At 39.2% G+C, this 15,705-nt stretch overlaps 1 protein-coding gene across 1 annotated transcript; it reads left to right on the top strand.

Annotated features, from left to right (window-relative positions):
* Positions 1-4,749: 4,749 nt before the first annotated feature.
* atp6v0cb (ATPase H+ transporting V0 subunit cb) lies at positions 4,750-14,732 on the top strand. The gene is made up of 3 exons (XM_084740394.1): positions 4,750-5,031; positions 11,598-11,781; positions 13,236-14,732. Exons 1-3 carry the CDS (start codon positions 4,962-4,964, stop codon positions 13,438-13,440), a joined length of 459 nt encoding a protein of 152 aa, XP_084596520.1. The 5' UTR covers positions 4,750-4,961; the 3' UTR covers positions 13,441-14,732.
* The last annotated feature ends 973 nt before the right edge of the window (positions 14,733-15,705 follow it).

The raw sequence follows: 15,705 nt of genomic DNA, 5'->3' as shown, positions 1-15,705 counted from the left end.
AACATGCTCCAGTTGAGTAACTACAAATGTATTCTACATGTGAAAATACAGCAACATGCTTTCAGTTTCATGGTCTTATTTCTTACTATTTTTTTTTTCTTCCAAATTTATCAAATCCCTGTCCCTGCACAGAGAGGGTAACATTTCTTCAGACTGTCACAGAAGAGTGCCAGATGCCTTTTGAAGTCAGCTGACCGTGAATCTAACTCCCTAATCCCTGTCGTCTTGTGTTTTGCTGTACTTCCAGTAGTTCCAGTTAGTATGCTTGTTCCCACAATTAAATTAAATAATACAAGTTCATCATCTATCAACAGTAGGTAGGTCGGGGGTCTAACTAACTGTGACTACTAAATTACTCATGTACACATCTTCATGCACAATGTCTATTTTTTGTTTGGAGGTCTGATTTGTGGAAGCTGACAGTGAACTGCATGACTGGAAAATATTTAGCAGAGATGAGTCAGATAAGCCTACAAATATATCTGTATTCATTGAAGCCATTGTTAGATTTCAAACAAACCTGAATGACAAATAGGACCCACCTCACAGCCTCTATTTACCAGACACAGACTTTTCTGTTAGACATTTTATTTAACATGCCAGCATAAAAGCCTTCCATGTCAATCGATGCCGACACTATGCATTAAAGTTCTATTAAAATGTACTGACAATTAATTTTTCAGCGGGGTGTGGCGCAGGCTAATGCATGGGGAGAATTGTATCGTAGATGGCAAAGTGGTGGAGTAATTCCTTCTTTGCAGTAAGTGGCATTGACTCCATCTTGCCAAGGCTGTGCTGTTCATTCAGGATTCACACTCTTCTAATCGCACATGCACATCTATATTTAGCTGCTCCTTTGGGTGTTGGTCTGGCGCATCTCCTGAAAACCATGCTTTCCAGCCTCTAGAAGTAAGATGCTTAAGTGTTTAACCCGACACTGAGATGGGTCTCTGTGCTTGACCAGCCCCCACCCCTCACACAGCAAGGGTCTGTGGACACTGACGGGATTAAGAAGGAGGCTAAGGAGGTCTGGACAAATATTGTTTTGATTCACAGACTGAATATTGCAATTTAGCCACTGTGATGGAGAGACGTCTCTGCTTCCAAGAACTACCCAGTGTTACTGATTACATGGCACAAATCTGCCTTACAGACCAAATCTGTCCTTCGAAATGAGTAATAATCATTCTGGTTAAGTCTTTCTGGCTAATTTCATAAAGGAAAGCAGGTGTTTATTAATGCAGGATTAAAACTTTTCCACAACATTAGCATTTTTAAAATGATAATGAAATGATTGATTTCTTCACCCCTGTGAGAATGAAAGTTATGTTTTTAGTCACAAGCTGAAACCAACTCATATGAGAAAAAATCCAAGATCAGCTTAGCTCTGTGACTTCCTGGGCAAATCTGACAGAAGGACTCTTAAGTAGTCTAAGAACCAGAAAAAGGTAAATGTGAAGAATATAGATCTAGAATCATATCAGCAGTGTTGCCTGTATATGTAGAATCAAACATACATTGTACATCAAAAATTGGTAGTAATTTTATGGTGCAGCTTGAATAGTATCTTGACAGGATCATATCCTCGTGAGAATTTCTCATAGTTCCCTGTTTCCCTTCCTTATGGTGTGTTTCCACTGCAGGGATCAGGGTCTAAAATTAAGTTCTGGGACATTATTTCACTCCCCAACAAGCTTTCTGTTCAGGCTGATATACTTACCAAGAGTGCAGGAACTTTGGGGGTGGGGCTTACAGCACAGATAATTTCTGGTTAGTTGAGTACTCGCCTCGCAGCATTTTATTTCAGCCACCATTTTTAAAAAATCTGCAGCTGCAAACCAGTTTGTTTTCTGTTCATTGTGCTTCGACATATCAACCTGAGCCACGTTTCGATCCAAATACCTGGAATTTTTCATTGCAGGAACTACGTTTCAACGAAGTAAAAGGTTCCTTCAGCCTGTTGTCTTTGTTTTTGCTCGCTCTGAAGACCCATGAATATTAGGCAAATTAGCCCACTGATGCCTGAAAAAGCAACAGCTGTTTTTACACGCCATTTTTGCTCATAACTATACAACGACAACGCCAAATAATGCAAAAGACAGGTATCATTGGCGAGACACTGCAACAGCGTCATCGTTTCCAATTCCTGCCATATTTTGTTCTCAGCATTAATACTCAGTAAGGCCTGGACTTTGTCATTAGTCCATCTGTCTTTCTTGTTTTACTCCATATTTGTGGCGAAGCAGGGGTGAATCTTGGGGCCTAAGGCAACATGAATTTTTATAAAGACATAATTAATTAGTGAAAAGTAAAAAAACAAACAAACAAAAAAAAAAAAAACATCAATGAGATGTTTTGTGGGATCTATGTAGCCAGGGGGGTTAAGGCAATTGTCAACCATTGCCTAATGGTGTCCAAGCACATTGAACAAAAAACAAACTAGTTTGCTGCTGCATATTTTTAAAAATGGTAGCTGGAATAAAATGCAGCAAGTATCTGACCAATCAGGAATGTTCAGCGCTGAAAGACCCCAAAGTCCCTGTGCTTTCACAAAGTGCTACCACATGAGCAGGGGCTTTTGAGAGGAAAAAAAAGACTGTCCCCAAAATTTAGACCCTGACCCTTGTGGTGGAAATGCAGGTACTTCCTCCAAAGGTACCTATTGCCTGGGAAAAGTTTGTGGCAAAAACGCAACCTTAAATAGCATCTCAAAGATCAGCTATCAAAAAAAAAGTGTTTTTATCCTGTAGCTTTAACGACCCATTGATCTGTACCATTCAAGGACAAGAGCATCCCCTTCATCCTTGTATATCCATCCACCCAAAACAAACAGGTAAGAATGATGTGCAGGTACAAGGCTGATCATATTACTGCACATTGTCACATGTTCACTGAAATATCCCAGGCGGGAGCATCATAATCCAACCTCTACAGAAAGGCTACATCCCTATGCACCTAAAAGAGTGAGTCCTGGGTCAATAAGTGTTCAGTCAGTCAGCAGAGAAAGAGAAAAAGGAAGTGTAAATCATCTCAGCTCATTCACTGTGACCTTTTTGTTATCAATGCATCACTGCACACACACATCACACACACAGGCCTCAAAGTGATCCATTCTTGTTGCATAATGCAACCTTGCATTTGGTGGCCGGAGTAAGATGTTGTGCCAAGTGTTCAAAAAGGCAGGAGAGGAGGCCTGTGATGCTGTTATAGAAGAAATTGCATCACGAGGAGGAGCGAAGGGGCTTTACAGTGATGGGGGGGAGGGGTCCTTCTCTCGTGCTGCTGACTAGACTAGGCAATGCAGAGGGAGCAGGATGGATGGATGGAGGAAGAGAAGGAGGAGGAGGAGGAGGCTCTCTGTGACTCATACACACACACACTCCCATCTCTCCCATGGTGTCCTAGCTCCCTCTCCGTCCCCTCCTCTCTCTGGATCTCTGAGCCTGCACTTGCTGCAAGCTATACAGTGGAATGGGGATTCTCGGTTGGTTCCCTCCCCCCACCACACGCACGCATACACACTCAAACAGACACACTCAGCCTCAAATTCTCTCACTCTCTCACGCTCCACGCTGCTGCATATCACAGCTGACTGTAAACCACCCTCTGCAGCATGGTAGAGTCCTGGTGCAAGATGCAGAAATGTGTTTGAACATAATGCAACTTAAAGAATGTCAGCAATTGGAGAGGTATTTTTTTTTAAATCAATTACAGAGTTCTCTTGGTGCATTAAAAACAGATAGATATATAGTACTTTACTGATCCTAAACTGGGAAAATCTTATGTTACAGCAGCAAGTCATCAGCCATAGCATGTGGACAATAAGTCTACAGCAAATAGAAAAATAGATAAAAAAACAAAAAACAAAAAACATTTAAGAAATTAAAATAGTTGTACACAGTACACAGTAAAAGAAAATCATTGGCATACTCTATAAATATTAAGATAAATATCTATAGAATATCTGAGAATATATATATATATATGAGTAATATATACTAGGATACACTATACCAAATATAAAAATAAAAGTAGTATACTAGAACACTATACCAAAAATATATATATATAAAAAAAATGCAAGAAATAGATTTTATACATAAGACAATTGTACAGTGAGATAGTGGGATAGGAGACAAGATGTGCAAAATAGCAAGCAGCAGTGCAAGATGCGCAAATAGTCATGACCATGGTGATGAAGGTGCAATCAGAAGCAGTGCAAAACACAAGTTTGGTTGAACATAAACTATACAGAACCTAAAGCAGTGAATGTTAGACAGAGGTGAGGTGTGACATTCATTGTTTATGGTCTGATTTATAACTTAATGTATTTAGATATTTAAAAACGAGTCTTTTATAAATTTTATTGGTTTCATTAAAAGCTAGGACAACAAAAACACAATATTTCTTTAGATTGGCAGTGTCTCCACACCCCTCTTGCTAGTCCCCATCATTTCATCCTGCTTTTGAAGGGTGAATGCGTAAATATCAAAGGGGAAGCCTGCAGCGGAGCACACCAAAGTAGTGCCTGATAGGGGTGACCTTCAAAAAAAAGAAAAAAACAAACAATTATACTAAACACTTTCTTTGTGCGGAATAAGTCATACATCATTTTAAACACACACTTATTGTTTCATAGCTGTGCTATGTAGCACAGTGTATCATTAACGAACTTTGTTTTAGTGCGCCCCCACACCCAGTCGATGATAGGTTTTATCCGTACGGCCAGTCAGGTGATATTTTCCGCTTCGCCATTTTGTACTGCTGCGCCGGGTATTTATCAGAAGAGTCGTGACTATCCCGTTTACACTGCTAGTTAGGTGGTCAAGACAGTTCCTGGTGTACTCGGGTTTACATTTCAAGCCTGTGGCCTTCGATAGGTTTCGTTAAGTGCGATTTTTGAGCCGACATTAATAATTCATTTTGTATATTTAGTTTATTTTTATACTGTGTGAGAAAGAATGGCCGAAAGCCCCGAATACTCACCGTTCTTCGCAGTGATGGGTGCCTCTGCGGCGATGGTGTTCAGCGGTAATTATCACACAATTATCACCTCTTATACTTAAGCTCTTTATTCCAAAATGTCGCTGTGTGTATTTGCTGCTAACCCCTTTTGCATTTAACTGTGTTATTCCCAACAGGGTGCTTTGAATTGTCAACCATGGTGCGTCCCTTGAAGTAACAGCCATCTGCTAGCCTTGCTAACGTTAACGTCGTAATGCTAATCTTGAGCTGTCAGTTATTTTAGACTTAACAGCTAACTAGGTAGCTGCAACAGCCACTGACTTTGATTTATTTTAACATGGCAGTGTTTAGTTAGTATTAGTTTAATGCAGTCATCGCTATTGCTAGCATTTCAGCTTCAGCGTCAGACAGCAAAGACTAGTCAAGTCTAGATGGCTAGCTGATGACGACTACATAAGTTAGCTTTGATGTTAGCTTAGCTCGGTTGTCCATGCTGTATGTTTTATGTGAAAGCAAATGACAGACGGGGAATGGTGCTAACTGACAAACTGTGACTATCTTATTGAAGCAGTGCCTATTGGTACATAGTCATAAAAGTGTCGGTGTTCTCCATTTATTCGTCATACATTTTGCTGCTTGCTAGCTTGTTGCAGGTAGCAGGATGTACATAGGCGAGGTTGATTTCCACCTTTTCTGTAAGATGCTACACGACTTTTTGCAGGGTTTAATTATGTTAACAATAGTTGTAAAGTGTTTCACATTTTTTTTTATTGTAGCTCGAAGTGGATCAGCAACCAGTGACATTTAACCAACTGAAATAACGTCGTCCGTCCGTTGTGTAAACGGTCTAAACCTCTGCAACATTTTGTCAGCTATCAAACTGGTGGTGTCATATATAATTTCGTACAAATTATCTAGAGCCGAAAACTGCTTTTTTTTTTTTTTTTTTTTACAACTCAAATGACCATTAGAAAGTTGGATCAGCTGTTTAACTTCCTTATTGCTCTAAGGTATGATACAAGGTCACATGATTATCACATGATGAGACTTCTGACTTGGAATTGCCATCTGGTAATGCCGATCTTGTGAAATGTTAATATATGTATGCAAAACTTAATTTAGAGGTGAAAATATTCAAAGAAAATATTGCTAGTTTTGACAAAAAAGGGTGTGCCACCTGTCTATATAAGTGGTTTTGGATAGAAGTTGTGAAGTGGATCAGTAAGTGAACTTTGAGACAGGCTTGTTTTATAATTTGGTCATACTTGTTTTATGGATCCTATCCTATTTTGTAATTTATCTGCATCATATGCCAATGTTATGCTGTTCTGCATGTGACTAGGGTGACTGACCGGTGGGATGGGTGCAGCCCCAATAGGAAATCAACAAGCTGTTAATTGACCATGTTACAAAGGGCTTGACCCACTGTAGCTTGAGGCCTTTTGACAAAACGGGCTCATTTATGGTGATGAATGTATATATGCAATTAGATATTTTTTCACTATCATTCAGCTCAAATCACCAGTGAATGCCTATAATGTAAAGCATTGAAGTAAATATAGAAAGGGCTTTCTTCTGACAGAATATAATCTTGGATTCTCTCACTACCTTTAGTCTTAAAGCAAATTTATATATCCATCATGCCTATTTAATGGTCAGAGTTTCAAAGGAATGTTTTAACATGTCTTTCAACAGATCACATTGGCTGCATTGTAATGAGAAATCTCAGAAGTTTTTTTTTTTTTTTTTTTTTTTTTTCTCAGATGTAGATTATTTACTGGTTGTGTGTCAAAGATTTGTGAGAGAAATCTGTCCTAGTAACTACTGTTTGAACTGTCAATTTAGGAGGTACAATAAGAAATTGCGATTCAAGTAAAAAGGTATCATGTACAACAGTGTGATTTTATATTGTCCTACCCATAAATGAGAAGCAGCTGGATGCCAAAGCCCTGACCTGGTCTTGTCATAGCTCAGGTTTAATGTGTAGTGATAAGCAAGGGCAGCATGGTGGTGGGGGCCCTTGAGGCTAGCAGCAGTAGTACTAGTCTGTGGTGGTGAAGGAGTGACAGCTGGGGAATTGGCTAGTGGAGAGGGGATCATGCTGGCACAAAGAAGGGAAGTCGTAGTGGTGGAATGGATGATGACACTTGATTCAGACTTTGGCTGTAAGGATCTTACAGTGTGTAATGGAGTCAGTGGCAGGACATTGTAGATTGTGCTCCTGTCACTTAATTGTACACATGCTTCAGCATGGCTATGGCTCCAATTTAGTTACAGTCTACTGCCAATCAAGATGGCATATTTGGCTGGGTTGAACCATCATTCATTCTGTAAAATATCAAAACATTAATACATTTTCATCAGAAGTTCTTCTCCAAGTGGATAGCTCAAAATTTCTCATCAAATAAAAAAAATCCAAAGGTACTTCATTTACAGTAATTAACTATTTTTTGGAACAGGCAGTAAAATGCTGTGGTGTCAGGTGATGTTGCATTGTTTTAGTGGTCTGGTGATGGTGTCCTGTTGTGAGGCCTTCCCTTAGTGGTGTCTGGCTCAGAACAGATGACACTCATAAGATGCAATTATCTTTTTTGATCACTAGAAACCACCACCCCCATGATTGCTTTGCTGCCGTTGTTCTGTTTCCCCCGCCTCTTTTGTTTCATCTCTATTAACGGTCCATATCTCCACAAGACACATGTTTTGCTACATCTTAACTCTTTTTCTACATCGTTTGCTTTTTAGGGCTGCATTTGATGATTATTTAATTGGTCACCGATTAGTTATTTGGTCAGTAAAATGTCGGAAAACTGTGAAAAATATTAATCATCTTTTCCCGGTCCTCAAATGGCTTGTTTTGTACTCGATCCAAACCTGAAAATATTTTAATTTGAGAAGGTGAAATCAGGAAATTATCATTGTAGTAAATCATTGCAGATCTGCTCCCTTTTCTAATTTACTGTCCTGTTTATGTTCTGAGTAAGATACCCTAGTAACAAGTTATTTAATTCATAAATTAAAGGTAGGGCTGCATGATATGTTAAAAAAAATCATATTGCAATTATATTTTAATATTTGGCAATATAATTGAAGATTAGTAGGAATCGCCCCCCCCCCCCAATAACTGGTTAGGACCCCAACAAATATCATCATGATTTCTAGGGAATATGATTTGTAGGCCAGGGCATTTCTACAGCACTACAATACCTCATTATAACTGTTTTGTCACAAATGTTTCCTTTACCAAAAAATTGCACCTTCTATGATGTGGATGTTGTACTTGGCCGTATTGCAATATCAGTAATATTTGGAAAAGAAAAGTTTCTGCTTGTCTTTTGAACACAAACTCTTTAAATGGTGAGGTGTAATTGGTGATGGCATCTTATATGCTCTAGACATCCCTCAGCTTCTGATGCAGTAGTTTGGTCAGCAAGTATCATAATTTCTGCATGCTTCCTCATATTTTTACACATTGTAGGCTACAGCCAGAATGCAGTTGTGTAAGACAGAAAAAAAATTACAACTGTAACCTTCCTGATTTTTTTTTTTTGTTGTTGTTTCTTCATTCATTCCTCAAAACCTGTGCTTCCCTGTTCTCCCACTATTCAGAGCAGGCTGATCTGCTGGCTACTGCGTGGGCACAGTGCATGCAAGATCATCCTCAGCTGCAGGCACCTCCTGCTCTGACATCACAAGACGTCACAAGGGCATCCCATACATCAAATATTCTGCAGGGAGGAAAAAAGAAAAGGGGGGGAAAAAAGCTCTTTACCTAAGCTGAAGGGATTAGGATTAAAACCCAGAGGTTGTGCCTCCACACCGCTGCAGAAGCCGCCCTGTCACACATCAAACCTTTAATCATCAGGACAGAATGGCAGTATTGATGTTGGTGTTTCTCTGTCAACCCTTACCTGTCACACATCAGTGAGGGCGAGCTTGCCCAATCTGAGTTGGAGGATAACGTTACTGACGGTAACATATTACGCTGGTTGTTTATGGATGGCTGAATGGTTGAAAGAAACAGCTGTTCAGAAGGAGGCTGGGGTGGTTTCCAGAATATTGTCATAAAGGTGGTCTATAAAACTAAATCACCAGATTTGTTTTGGAAAAATATAATCCGTCAATTTGTTTGATGTGATGTACTTGATATGATGTACTAACAATTGTTTTCATTGCCATTTAATCTGTAGATTATTTTCTTGATTTATTGATAAATTGTTTGGTCAGAAAATTGTGAAAAATATTACTCACTGTTTCCCAAAGCCCAAGGTTACATCCTCAAATCAGAAAATTGTGACTTTTTTCTTAAAAAATTACTTACAACAAATAATTGAATATAAACATTTGGTGATTAATTTCATAGTTGACAGCTAATCGAAGAATCATTGCAGCTCTGATAGATGGTGTTGGGATTAAATGTTTTAATTCTCTAGAAAAGAGTCTGACATGTTGACAAAGTCACAACAAAAAGTAAGATTCTTTTGTGTGTGTTTTGTCTGGGCTTGAGAAAATAGTGCCCAGTTATGCTATATACAAATCTCAGTGCAGGAACGATTTAACCTTGTATAGATAGCATCAGTCTGGTGATAGATCGATAAAAGTAATTTCGGGGGGTGGGGTGGCTGGCTGCCATGTGTGCATTTGAGGATTGGCCCACGTCATCTCTTCCTGTCTGCCTCTAGATTCATTTGCCAAAAAGCCTCACAGCTAGTCTATGAGTTAACCAGTACTATCTCCAGGCTAGCTCCGACACATTGTCCCAAGAAATAAGAATGCACAGGGCAGGGCACTTAGAGCTGTTTGCACAAGGCTGTCTCCCAAGATTATATCTCAAGAGACTTTTCAGATTTAATCATCATCAGTATGTTGGCTATAAGGAGGCAAGAAAACTGTGTTCCCAGATCCTTGTTTTTATAACATTGCTGTGCAAGATAGTTGATGTTTCACCCTGTTACATAAGTTTTACTGACTGTTGTGCGGCCATTTTGACATCTGTTTGCAAATTGCATAGAAGCTGTGATTGGTTAGTGTAACAGAGAAGCCACAGACAGCAGATGGCTATATTTAGCATCAAAGCAGCACCTATTAATCTGTGAAAATAGAAAATTTCTTCAACTGTTCTAGAATTATATGTGAATTAGTGTTAAATGTGGCTGGATAACTTCCACAGCAATATGTTAAACGCTATGCTGTGGTCATTGCTGTCTCTGATACTGTGGATGAAGGAATAAACATGTTCACATTTGCACACACCCCTGATGTGAAGAGAATCTTGTCAGACCAGCCTGTCTCTGATTCATGACACACTGCCCTGCTCTGACAGGCGTTGCTGGATATAGCAAAAGACTCTCTTATTGGTCTGTTCTGCACACATGACATCTATTGCATGCCCGTCTGTCCTGGAGGAGGGATCCCTCCTCTGTTGCTCTTTCTAAGGTTTCTTCCATTTTGATTTCCTTGTCAACATCCCCTTGCGGCAGATTTGTGATCTTGGGCTATATTAATAAAATTGACTTAATTTGACGTGACCGTCACTCATCTCACCTGGCAGCTGTTCAATTCTTTGTTGTCCAGAATTATAAGGAGCTCTTAATAGATGGTGGTTGCTATATATTTGGTTGTTTTGGTTTCTATTGTAAGAGCAGGGTGTGATACTTGACTTTTCTCCCTTACTCTCCTCCTGCAGTCAGACTTGATTTGTGTGACGTAGGCAGCACAATGCTCTCTCCTCAGCGTCACAGCCCCACACAGCTAATATGCTGATGAAGCTTTTTGTTCTCCTCCTTCCCCATCACACGACAGTGATGCTAGCCAGAGACTAGTGTGGACTGGAGATAGCACACAGCAGATGTCGCATGAGTGTGTGTTGCTAGTGCCCACCCTGGTACTGATCTTGTCTCCGGAGAGATGTGGTACCCTGCCTGTCTTCTGATGTCAGCACTTTCTCCTGTGCTTAAGCCTAATGAGGCTTTTTTCATTCAGAGAGTGATTTACAACTCTGCAGCTGTCTGGCAGAGTCACTTTTGAAATTACAGGAGCTGGAGCAGTTTGAGGAGATGAGACAGAAACACACACAAACCAGGTTTTTGGTCGCATAGTATCAGCGTCATTTTCATTTTGACAGAGCAGAAGTCCCCATGTGGAGCCATGTTGGATTTTTAAGGGGAACAGAAACTGTAACAGTTGTCGTTTTGTTGCTCCATCTCTTATTTCACTTCTGCTTCATTATTCAGCTGTGCCCTCTGGTTTCTGACGTCAGTCTGCAAGCCTATTGTAACTTTCATTGTAGTTTGTCTACTAGGGCTGCAACTAATGATTATTATTCTTGATTAATCTGTTGATCATTTTATCGATTCATCAATTAGTTGTTTGGTCTATAAAATGCCAGAAAATTATGATAAATGTTGATTACCATTTGTCAAAGCCCAAGATCACAACCTGAAAGGCCTTGTTTTGTCCACAACCCAAAGATATTTAGTTAACTGTCATTAATGACTAAAGAAATCAGAAAATAGAGAATTTATACATTCAATTGATTCATCTAATAAAGTAGTCGTTGCTGTTCTAGTGTCTACTCTAGTTTGTTGGCTTGTTTACTTAACTAAATTTATTTTCTCTTTCTTTCATACCAGCCTTGGGAGCAGCCTATGGCACAGCTAAGAGCGGTACAGGGATTGCTGCCATGTCTGTGATGAGGCCGGAGCTCATCATGAAGTCAATCATCCCCGTTGTCATGGCGGGTATTATAGCCATCTACGGCCTGGTAGTAGCAGTGCTGATTGCCAACAACATCTCAGCGACGGTCAGCCTCTACAAGTGAGTTCAGTCAATCAGTCATTTTTTCAGAAATTTGTCTAAATTTCCTTTTTTTTGTCAACACATCTTTTTTTTGTTTGTTTTTTATTGAAATCCTGTTGTAACATTGAGCAGGAAAGTCTCATTTAGGCTAGCTTGTTCTAAAGCACCAGATGGCCTTGTCACTTGTCAGGTTTAGTACAAGCCATATGAAAAACGGTAAAAAAAAATCACACACACTGGTGAAACTTAATTATTAACAAAGCCACTAAAGGGACCAAAACCAACAATGAATCCTACCTGCTAAGCCACTGCTCTGATGTAGCTTTTCTGATAAAATTATAAGCACATACAAGCCCCATTGAATAACATATTCCACCCATACAGTGAACACAGCCAGTGTAGTTTAATGACTCTCTGACTGCTGTTTCAGTGTTGTCACATCGCTGTGCATGCTCACGACACACACTAGTCTGCAGTTGAGACTACTTTACAAGTGTGAACTTGCCGTCTCAGTCACATAAAGGTTTTTTTTTTCACACCCACATGACTTAACAATAATAACAAAGTTTTAAAGCAAGGAGGTACAAAGAAGATGCTGTAACACCAGCCTTTAATTCTTAAAATCTTACTGGTATTTATTTTAAAAATATGAGCACTCTGTGATGAATTTAATCAAGTATTATAAAGATTATATCTTTAAACTTGGGGATAATGAATAAACCTTGAGAAAATCAATTTTTAAGTGACTGCAACTAACATAATACAGTTCCTTGTGTTGATAATGTTAACATATCATGCTTGGGTGCTGACAAAAAGTAAACAGGATGCTGCTGTCTGTTGTGTCTCTTTTGACAGAACGCTCTGGTGTTTTTACCTCAAGTGTTTGTGCAGAATTGTTGTAGCTTACTGCTGAGATAACGTTAAGCCATGTCCAATTTGCAGAGCTTACAGAGTGCCGCATCGTTCAGTGTCTGTCCAAAATACTCCCTCACTTTAGATGATCATGGGCATGGCCTTTTTAGCTGTTTACCTGTTCTCTGGGGGAATCATGTTTTGACAGGATGTAGCCATTGTGATGTTCCGATGCATTCATACAAATCAGCATATTTCTGTATATAGCCCAGCTTTAACTGTAATTTGCCTAAATAGACATTTCTCAGAGATGTGTTGTCCACTTAGTTTAAAATCTTGCAAGGTATGAACAGTAAAACAAGCAGAAATCAGTGCTTTGAACAGCTTTTATTATTATTATTATTATTATTATTATTATTATTGTTGTTATTATTATTATTATTATTGTTACAGTCTAGTTGTCTAGAAAACACCTGCTCTGTCTGATGGCAGTTATTATATTTAAAATGCTGTGACTCAGGCATGTTTATTTGAAATGTTCTCAGTCATTTAAATTGTTAACCCAGATTACTCAATCAATTATACTTTGTGCTGACAAACTGTTGTCTTTGTGTGTTCAGGAGTTTCCTCCATCTGGGAGCCGGGCTGAGCGTGGGCCTCAGTGGGCTGGCAGCAGGCTTTGCAATCGGCATCGTGGGCGACGCGGGCGTCAGAGGCACAGCTCAACAGCCAAGGCTTTTTGTGGGCATGATCCTCATTTTGATTTTCGCTGAGGTCTTGGGTCTTTACGGGCTCATTGTTGCCCTCATCCTCTCCACGAAATAAACACCCAAACATCTCCACTACAAGATCTGTCCATTATGTTGCTGCTGGAGAAAAAGTGTAAAACGGGGAAAAAATTGTAAAAATTTCTGCCACACAAGATGAAAGAAGTGAAGGCGGGGAAAAAAGAATTAAAATGGCTCCATTAATATGGTCTTATCAACAAATATGTACAGTCGTCCCAATTTGATAGTCAACTTGTAAATGCGCAATGTAGTGATTTGTCTGTCTTGTGTGTGTGTGTGTGTGTGTGTGTTTCAAAACAGTTGTATGATGAAGATTCCTTTTTTCCCTCCACTTATTTCAGGCCTTGAGGCCAGCCGAGGCAGCCTGGCCTCTGGTCGTTGAGAGCTGACCAAAGGGCCGCACAGCTTTTTCTCCTCCCACATCAACTTGGGAGTTGACACAATTTCTGCATTAATCTTGAGGATCTATTTGTAAAGAGAAATGTATATGGACTTTACGATTTTTTTTCCACTGATTTTATTTATAAGAAATTGTTCATTGAACTGTTTAATGCAGCAAAAGTCTTTAATTCCCCAGGATATATTATACATATATATACAGACATATAAATATCTATATAGATAGATTTAATGCACTGTGGGGTAATTGTGATAAGTGGTTGGAATTCCTCTGGATGTAATTCATGGTTTAATAATTAAGATTGCCTTTAGTATGTTGCTGGTGAAGTGGGAGTTTTGTGTGTAGCTGTATTCTAATCATTACGCAAACATTCTCAAACTTCAGTGTTTTTCCTGTAGTACTGCTGTTTGCATTAAAGGTGTGTGTGCCCCGTGATGGGTCTCACAAGTGTAATTTCCAAAACTTCATCTCTTCTCCATCTTATTCACCCCCCCGACCTCTTTCTCTCTCATCTGTGGCTGTACTTCATCTCTTCCACATTCCAGCCATTAAAATCCTGCATGGGTTTCAGTGTCTTGTTGCTGTTGGATATGAAGCTGAAGAGCAGGCTAGTTTCAGAAGATTTAATCCAGATCAAAAAGATAGTTTAATGTTGTATAGTTCCTCCCCCCGACAGAAAAAAACCAAATCAATGCCACAAGAAGACTTGATGGCATCATTTGTATCTGGTGAGATTAGTGTTCAAGTGTGGCCTAGTTTCATGCGAGGACCGGCCCAGTTTGATCTGGAGTTTGTTTTCTGAAAATGGAACTGCTGCTGACGCATTTTACCGAAGCGCCAATCTACAATCCTGTATTACCACTGGTATTGAAGTTATCCTGATGTGTCGACGTGTGTGTCACAATCGAATTAAAGAAGATTCCAACTTAGATTTGACTGGCTTCCCAAACACACAGAATGTGTTTTCAGAACTGTTTTATTGTACTGTGACACATTATTTTAGTCTTTTACAGGCAGCGTGACCTGGATTTTTTTTTATTACAAAATGATGTCTCTGAATTTGCTGTATTGTATCAGCTGTGTTGCAGCATTCATCTCTTCCTGTTCCACTGTGTGGTGAGAGTTTATCTTCACACTGTGGTTAACACAAGAATTGCGACTGTAGCAATAAAAGATAACTGCAGACAAAGCCTGCATTGTAGGGGAGACCGGAAGCAATTGTAACATTTCCTCTCATAACAGATCACTTATATACATAATACACTAGTCATCTTTTGATACAAGAAACATATGTGCACTGATGAATAAAACTTCACTAACAAGGACAAGACTATAATATTAGATGGTATAATATGCAAAATTTTCCTAAAATTTATAGACTAATATAATATAATCCCTTTCAATCATCACTTATGACCCATTAGAAGCGTGGTGAAGACTGTCAAGAGGTGCAACAGAATGCTTTACCAACACCAAATATCAATATTTGACATCCTGGTATCTCCTGTGTGTTTTTCTACCTTTAAAATTTTTGCAAGTCATAGTCTTAACAGTTTTCCCCTTGGTGGGGGCAACACTAACACTGAAAAAATAAGTCATATCAACCCACTGTATCTCAAAAGCAAACCTCAAAGTAAACACATTACCGCTGTAGTATCTCAATGTTAAGATTTTTCTTTTTGTACTGGGTTTAATTTCTTACAGAGGTCAGGGATCACATGCAAAGTAAGTCTATTTTTGATGGTCCTGCTTCTTTTCCACAGGCAGAATCTTAGTGAGTAGTGCACAGTAAAGTGTCATCACTCTATCTTGTTTCTGATCTGGAGAATTGAGTGTGTTAAAGTTGCCCCCAGACTCCCCTACTGTTTGCTCATACTGATGTATTAAATAATGAATAAAACA

The sequence above is a fragment of the Lutjanus erythropterus genome, chromosome 17, assembly GCF_056507025.1.
Source record: "Lutjanus erythropterus isolate fLutEry1 chromosome 17, fLutEry1.hap2, whole genome shotgun sequence".
In the NCBI taxonomy this organism is placed as follows: domain Eukaryota; kingdom Metazoa; phylum Chordata; class Actinopteri; order Lutjaniformes; family Lutjanidae; genus Lutjanus; species Lutjanus erythropterus.
This window is presented reverse-complemented; position numbering and strand designations above follow the sequence as displayed.